This window comes from Rhineura floridana, chromosome 8, assembly GCF_030035675.1.
Source record: "Rhineura floridana isolate rRhiFlo1 chromosome 8, rRhiFlo1.hap2, whole genome shotgun sequence".
Lineage (NCBI taxonomy): Eukaryota > Metazoa > Chordata > Lepidosauria > Squamata > Rhineuridae > Rhineura > Rhineura floridana.
The window spans coordinates 109,691,953-109,700,136 of record NC_084487.1 but is presented as its reverse complement, the minus strand read 5'-3'; the positions used below and the strand labels follow the sequence as shown (position 1 = coordinate 109,700,136).

The 8,184-nt window shown below is 46.1% G+C and overlaps 1 protein-coding gene across 1 annotated transcript; it reads right to left on the bottom strand.

The window, feature by feature from the left end:
- Window positions 1-5,525: 5,525 nt before the first annotated feature.
- Window positions 5,526-7,612, bottom strand: CCDC71L (coiled-coil domain containing 71 like). The gene has a single exon (XM_061637861.1). It carries the CDS (start codon window positions 7,297-7,299, stop codon window positions 6,430-6,432), a length of 870 nt encoding a protein of 289 aa, XP_061493845.1. The 5' UTR covers window positions 7,300-7,612; the 3' UTR covers window positions 5,526-6,429.
- Between the last annotated feature and the right edge of the window lie 572 nt (window positions 7,613-8,184).

The window sequence follows — 8,184 nt, the reverse complement described above, 5'->3', positions numbered from 1 at the left end:
TAGGGGAAAACATACACCAGAGACCTTCTGAGAGAGAGACTCCATATATAAGTGTTTATATGCTAATGCTAGAAGCCTCCAAGCCAAGATGGGCAAGCTGGAGTGTGTAGTTGTGAAGGAGGGCACAGCTATAGAGAGAACAACAGAAATCTGGTGAAATAGAGGGGCATGGTCAGGGCCAGCGCCAAGCATGCTGGGGCCCTTGGGCACCAGCCTGCCCTGGGCCCCAGCACACACACACAGAGTGCACGCACTCACACATGTGCGTGCACCACCTACCTGTCTCTCCTGTCTTTTGCAGCTGCACACGCTGCAAGCGCAGGGCTGCCATTAACCAAGATGTCAGCCAAGGTTTCCCTAAGGGCCTGAAGCCTCTGCCGCCATCTTGGTTGATGGCACACGTGGAGATATGCGCACACATCGCTGCCATCAACCAAGATGGCAGAAAGGCATCAGCACCTTAGGGAAACCTCAGCCGCCATCTCGGTTAATGGCAGCCCTGCGCACACAGTGCACACAGCCGCAAAATACAGGAAAGACAGGTAGGTGGAACCAGTGAATGGGCAGGCAGCTTGTAAGCTCCCTCCTGTGATCTGCGGCAGCTACCCATGGAACACAGAAGGGGAGCGCTATTCCTCCCCCACCCTATCGAGGGGCAGGGCCCTCAGCCAGGGCCCGACCTGGCTGTCCTTTGGCGCCAGCCCTGGCTATAGCCTTGAACTTGCACTTTGAAGAAAAAACAAATATTTATCTGTCAATATCTAATCCTTCTTTGGAAATTGCTGAATTCTTTATTAGAGCAATTTCCTCATGACAAGAACTTCAAACTAAGTACAGGCGGTATTGTGAGTCATCACCCCCATTTTAGGTAGAGTTTGCTGATCCAGAGGCTGTAAGTGGGGGCTTTTTATTTTATAAGTTTCCCCATACTTTCCCCCTCCCCTCTAGGGCTTTGAGATTATTTTTACTCATCTCCTGTCATTTCTTCTTCTTTCACAATTGTTCACCATTCCTTTCTTCAAGCTGCTTGTTTTTCATACCTCCTCTCTTTTTATATTTTCTATTTCCTCCTATAAGAGTTTCCTCTCCCTTCCTTCTCTAGTCCCAGTTTATTATTACTTCTACTATATATGTTTGGCACCTCTTAAAATACCATAACCAAATCTGGCATGATGACTCCTGAGATGGAGTTTTTTGTCTATGCTTCGATAAAACTGGATGCTATTTTGAATCAAGTTGGCAGACTGAATCTTTCCAAATTGCACTGATTTTTACCACTGGTTTCAAAACCTCATTGATGTTTCAGTTTCTATGGTATGAGACAATTACTTATGTCTTTATTAAATTTCAATTATCCAACAAATACAGAAACGAACTACCCCATTTACAACAAATAACCTTCCCCCATACCCCCCATTCTACCCCTCTCCCAGCCCCCCAAATACCCAACATACCCACTCTACCCTCAACGAATCATATTTTCACAGCCTTTTCCAGAAAGAAACTTACTGAGTACCTTCAAGTCCATACTTTCAGTAATTATACAGTCCAAAATACTTTAAAGGGCACTGGAACTTGATGAGCCTTGTTTTCCAAGGAGAGGGTCGTAGCTCAGTGGAAGAGCATCTGCTTTGCACGCAGAAGGTCCCAAGTTCAATCTTTGGCATTTCTGAGTAAGGCTGCGAAAGACTCCTATCTGAAATCCTGGAGCCGCTACCAGACAGTGTAGACAATACTGAGCTAGATGGACCAATGGTCTGACTTGATATAAGGCAGCTTCCTATGTTCCGCTGCGAATGAACTAAATGGCCACCATTCAGCTGTAAAGTTGTATTTCTTTTTCCCTTTAGATAGATGCAACTTAAGAATCCATATTTTGAGCAAAACATTTTCCCAGTTTCTTATACCAACAACCCAGCAACAGTCCTACTAAATATTTTTAAATATTTAACCTTTTTAGTTTTGTCCTCACTTCCTTATTGCCCTCTCTAGCTCTTTCTTCTCAATAGGAGGAAGAAAAGGCTTTTTAGTTCAACAGAACACTGAGCAGAAGAAAGGAGGGATGGAAGGTGGGGTTTGAATGTGTGCATGAAGCTGGAACACACAGCTGGCAACTCTACATGCTTCTCTTTTTCTTCCCTCTCAGGCCGTTTTGCCTGTTTCCCATTCCCTTCCTTCTCTCAGTTATAGGGCTACTCTGCCTTTCCATCACCCATTTCCTCCCCTGGCCTGCAGCACTGAGGACCACTAGTAGCCCCTGGCCTAGTTAATAAATATTGCCTTAGGCCAAATAATTTGAAACAGTGGTACAGAGGATTAGTGGTGGCTGAGACTGCCTTAAAGATTAAGGCTGAGCTTGTCCCATAACACCTCAACCTCATCCAACTTTTAGAACCATACTACCAGGAACCAGGTTTATCCATTGGGAAGCCCTTAAGGTACCCATATGCTCTTTGAGAAATTCCTTTTAAACTGTAGCCACTGAAGATTTGCCTAGGAGAAAAAAAAAAGTAACGTAAGCGTAAACATAGAGAACTGGGAAGCCTTGGCCCATGAGAGTCCCAATTGGAGGTCGGCCATTATCAAAGGTGCTATGGACTTTGAAGAAGCAAGAGTACAGGGCAAAAGGGACAAATGAGCTAAGCAGAAGGCACATCAAGCAAATCCTCATTGTGACCATCTTCCATCTGGAAACCTATGTCCTCACTGTGGGAGGCTGTGTGGATCCAGAATTGGCCTCCACAGTCACTTACGGACCCACCGTTAAAGACCTTATCTTGGAAGACAATCTTATTCGGCCACGAGTGATCGCCAATGAAGGAGAAGCTGACAACTCTTGTGGTTGCTTTTAGAAACTGTCACTTGCTCCTTTGAACTTGTGAGAAAACATAAATTACTTGCTCTTCTCCTAGCGTTAATATTCTAGTGCAGGTATGGGGAAGCTTTGGCCCTCTAGATGTTGCTGAAGTACAACTCCCATCAGCCTCAGCAAACACGGCCAATGGCCAGGGATGATGGAAGATGTCGTTTACCAACACTTAGAAGGCCAAAACTTCCCTGCATCTGTCCTAGTGGCTTTGGAGAAGAGCAGGAAAGTCCTCAGCTTGACGAGTCTTGCAGAAGGTTTTCTTTAGAGAGCTCACCCTGTTCTGGTTCTGAGGGAGGGATCTAATATAGTCATTTTGCTCTTATGAAGGTAGAATCACCCTGGGTTAGACCAGAATGGGGAACAGGTGGCCAAGTTTTGAGAGGATTTCCCTGTCACTTTTCAAGACCTCTACGCTGGGGTGGGGGAAATGAGAGCTGCTATCCAAACCATGAGAAGATTTATGGCTTTTGTCCAGTCTCTGATGTTTACCTGTTGCTGTATGTAAAGATGAATGCCCCCAGTCCTTAAACCAACACTTGAGATCTTGGGGCTGGATGAGGTACAAAGAGGGTTGATAGGGGGCTTGTCTTTAATTTTGTTTCCTGGGCTAATCAATTCATTTTCCAAATCCAATGTTATCAGTTGACAAATTCTACATGTGAAGGGACCCAATTATTGGGACGGAAAAGAAAAAGTAGGATTGATATGCAAGACCCCTCCCAACTTATCTCATCCTCAACTCCACAGGTCATTTCACACTTCAGTTCTGCAGCTGATTAGTGCTGGCTCTTAAGCAGGTCTTTGGAGTCCTGAGAAGATTCTTTAGAAGAGCTAGTCTTGCTGGCAGCCCAAAGGCTGATTCTTTCTGCCTGGATTGCCTTCTTGCCAGGACATCTGGGAGCTCTGCTCCTCTTTGCAACCAATCTGCCTTTCCTCAACAAGGAATGCATTAAACATGCATCTTTTTTATTTTTAAAAAAAGTTGAATCCAGCTGTTCACAAAAGAAGTTCAAGTCAGCAGTTTGTGAAAGCCTTGTTGCTTCAAAAGAGACAAGAGTGAAATTAAGGAAGGGTATACTCATAGCAGGGATAAAGCATGAACTCACGCACATAGCCATGCATCCAGTGGAACTGAGAATAACTCATCCCTGGCTTAACCACCACCACCACTGAATGTTGATAAGTTATTCACTAACAAATGCAGATTTATTGGGGGGGGGGAGGAAGAGAACTGAAAGATGCCCTTAATCCATTGTTATCCACAGACATTATTACTAGAACTAGTTCAGCTACCAACATTTTAACAGTTTAAGTCAGGCTTATGGTCTGAGGTTTAATATGAAGTTATGTAGTCTATTGCAGTGGTTCCCAACCTGGGGGCCAGGAAGTAATCCAGAGGGGGCCGTGAACAGTAAAGAAATTAATTATTTATTAATTTTTTAAAAAAAGTCTTCACTCCCTCTACATTGTCCGCTTTCCACTGCCACTGCAGATGACACTTCCCCCTTGCTCCGAACAAGAGGGGAGGCATTTTCTGAAGCTCCAGAGCGTCTTTCAGGCACACTAAGGGCAGGCATCTGCCTATAAAATACATGGCAGATGCCAAAGGAGGCTGAGGGTGGAGCTACCAGGAAGAAGAGGGGATTACTATCACTGATTCCCGTCTCCTTGCACTGCCGCTACTGGCAACACCCTTACTTAGAATGAGAGGAGAGGGCTTTTTGTGAAGCAAAAAGAAGCAAGCCTGCAAAGAAAGGCTGCTTTCCCCCTTCCTTCCTGGCAGCCAGCCTTCCTCCCTGGGGGGAGGGGGTCACAATTTTTTTCCAGCTTATAAAAGGGGTCCCGTGCTCATAAAGGTTGGGAACCACTGGTCTGTTGTATTTATTTCTTGGACAAAGTTGCTGCTGCATTATCCTGGTTTTCTACACTATTTTTTAAGTTTTAGAGAAAAAGACATCTTAAATATAAATGCCCCCAACTGTTCAACATTTAGGCTACAAACCTAGTTACTTGGGAGTAAGCTTCATTGAATTAAACAGGACTCACTTCTGAGTAGACATGGTTAGGATTGAGCTACATGTACTAGAATTTGAAATCATGTACTATTTCCTACACAAGATTTCAACTTGTATTGTGCACCAAAGAGTTAACAGCTACCAAAACTATGCATGCTGTTTTAAACCTAAAACATATTTAAGATTAACAACTGCAGTGATATTTCCACCCAGACTTCAAGGGAATTAAAAGACAACTACAAGCACTATTTTAAGGTAGTATACCATCCAAATTCCTACTTGCTCTTGTGTAGTAGCAAGAAATTATGGCTATAAGCAGTGCTCTTTTGATAAAAAAAATGAAGTACTGGTACTCTATCTTGAGAACAGTACTATGGGTGCCAGCATAAAATGGCCACCATGGGCAGCAAAAAAAAGTCTATATTCCATACCAGCGGGTACTGACACAAAAAAATCTTACTGTCAAGGGTCTTAGAAATTTCTCCCTTCTTAGTTTAGCTACATTTATTGATTAATGACCTCGCTGAATTTGTCAATCAAAGCAGTTTCAATGCACTTTAACACTTTGTAGTCCTTGCCAAACATAGTGTGTCCCAATAAGCTAGACTGCAGGCACAAAGTTTTGCTTTTAAACTTTTATTAGTTTTCATTTGATTAAGAGCTTCTCTAAAGTAAAGATTATATAAAATTGTTGTATCCAATACAATTTTCATTTTTAGAAGCTGTATTAGAAATACTAGTTCATTTCAGCTATAAAACTTTATTACATAAAAAACATTTGACCTTTATATTGAAAGTTTGTCATCACCAAGTCCAACTTATTTACAAAAAAAATTAAAGAAGAACAAAAGGAGTGAAACATTTTGCACCATCAAGTCAGCCATAAGCTGTTAAGTCTTCATTCCTTGAGCATCCTTGGTCAAAGCTTAAGTCAGTCATTTGAAACTGAAAACACTAAGTATATTCAAGTAACCCTGAGCATATAGTGCAACTGCACAAAAGTCATACATAATAGTCCGTTGGCTACTTCTTAAAAAAATTAATTGGCATTTCATTGTGGTAGGTCAGAAAGTTCCTTTGGAAAAGGGGGAAGCAACTGATCTCTTTACCAAACTAGTGAGGTAATCCAATGGGAAGTAAGAAAAGTGACTCCAGGGTAAAGGAAACAAGACTGCCTCTCTTCTCCATGCCAAGTAGCCCCCTCAGCCCAAGGTAAGCAGAAGAGTCTTTACTGTGGATCATAGCCTTGTGTGTGAAGTAGGAAAGTAGCCACCTGGGGGCAGGCTTCCGATCCAGAAGTGAAGAGGGATAGGAAAGGGGCGACATCCCTCAGACTTCCCCCTAAAGTGCAGTTCATTGAATAAAAGAGGACACAATCCAGAAATTGTAAACAGCTGACTGATATTTGCCCCCCTTCGTTTGTTCGCTGTATCGTGGGGGGGAAAACATCCCAAGCCTTAGTTCTTTCCTCCCTTCAGTCCATGGGGCAGATAACGTGGGGTTACGAAGGCATCATTCGCGATTCCTTCGAGGAACAATTACCCCTCAACATCCGATCACCGGGAAGCGGCGGACCATCACTACGGGCGCCAGGTTGACCTGCAAGATGCGCTGCGCCCTGCGCCGCATGGCTTCTAAGTTGCGCCGGTTCCACACGTTTCCGCGCACTTTGATGGTGGGGAAGGAGGTGAGGCCGGGGGTGGCCGCCCTCCAGATCTCCTCGAGGGACCTGCCCTCAAAGGGAGTCCACGGTGGTAAGGGCAAAACTACCGGGACAGGAGACGCCGGCTTCTCTTTCTCGAATTCCACCTGGGGCTGCTGCTGTGTGTGCTCTTGACGGCCCTCGCCACCGCAGGGGGAAGCCTCAGGCGTCGGCGCCGTCGCCTCTGGGGCTGAAGGGACCACTTCTTTGCAGCGCTTCTTGGCCGTCCTCTTTGCGCCGCCGCCTCTGTTCTTGGTGTCGCCTCCGCCGGCGGCCACAGCGACTCGCAGGCGCCTCCCCCTGGCGGCGGCTCTCCTCCACGGCCGATCTGTTCTGCCCGTCGACGCCGGCGCCGCAAAGCCTCGGGGCAAGTCCGGCACTAAGGCCCGGCAGGAGGCATACCCATAGACGTCCTTGCTCCGGAGAATGACCGGCGAGAACTCGTGCTTGAGGCTACACAGGAAGTTCCACAGCTCGGCGTCCGAGCTCATGAATTCCGTCGACTTGGGCACCAGGAGCTTGAAGGCGTCGCCCAGAGCCTTAGTGCCGCCGCCGAACAGCACCTGCGAGCGGGAGTGGACAACTTTCTCCGCCGCCGCCGCCACGTCGGAGCTCGGTAGTCCCAATCCCCCTGGGGCGGTGACGGCAGTAGCGGCGGCAGCCGCTCCATGACTGCTGGTGACGGCGGCGGCTCCAGCTCCTTCGTGCTTCATCGTCTTCCTCGCGCCGCGGCGGTGGCGGCGACTCGCTCGCGGTCTCTCCAGCGCCGCCGTCTGCCGTCGAACAGCTACTGCGGCCGAGAGAGTTGGCGAGGGATCAGTCCCTGCTGCTTCGTTACTATATTCTGCCGCCGGCCGCCGACCTTTTTTTTTTTTTTTAAACTGCGCAGGAAGAGGCACTTTTTTCTTTTCTTTTCTTTTGCTCACTGCAACTTCTTTCACTTCAACGGGACACCCAACACTAATCGATATCCCGCCGCCTTCCGTACTAGCCGGCACAAAATGGTGCTCTTTTTAAAGCCCCTGGCGGGGAGGTTGCGTTTTCCCCGCCTTTTCAGCCCCTTGGCTTTTCGTAATTGGTCTGTTTGAATTGCATCACCGAACGAAGCTCCGCCCCAAGAAGGAGCCAGAACTACATCCGATTAGTATCCCCATCATGAAGACCCCTGGAAGTGGATTAGTTGGAGACTGAGGAAGAAGGAGTTGTAGGGACCATGGGTTTGCTAATTAAATCCCCAGTCTTAAACACACTACATTCTTGTCAATGGAATTTACTTCCAAGTAATAAAGTGATTAGGTTTAAGGTACTTGACACACCCAAAACTTGCACCCACTTATTCAGCACATTGGTATGTTGGTGCCAACAATGAGAGGACATGACCAACTTGCAAAAATCTATATTTCTAAGGCTGTCATCTTGTCCTCACTTCCTTGACGCAAACAGCTGTGCTTTAGCAGCATAATGGAATAGAACACACTGGGGCCCTTTCAGGTTTCATTGGGGGAGGGGGTGTCCCGATTCACAGCAAGAATCAAAAGTGCTCTTAAGAGATATTCAAAATTAAATAGCAAAACAAAAAGAAGTGTAAAAAGAGTATG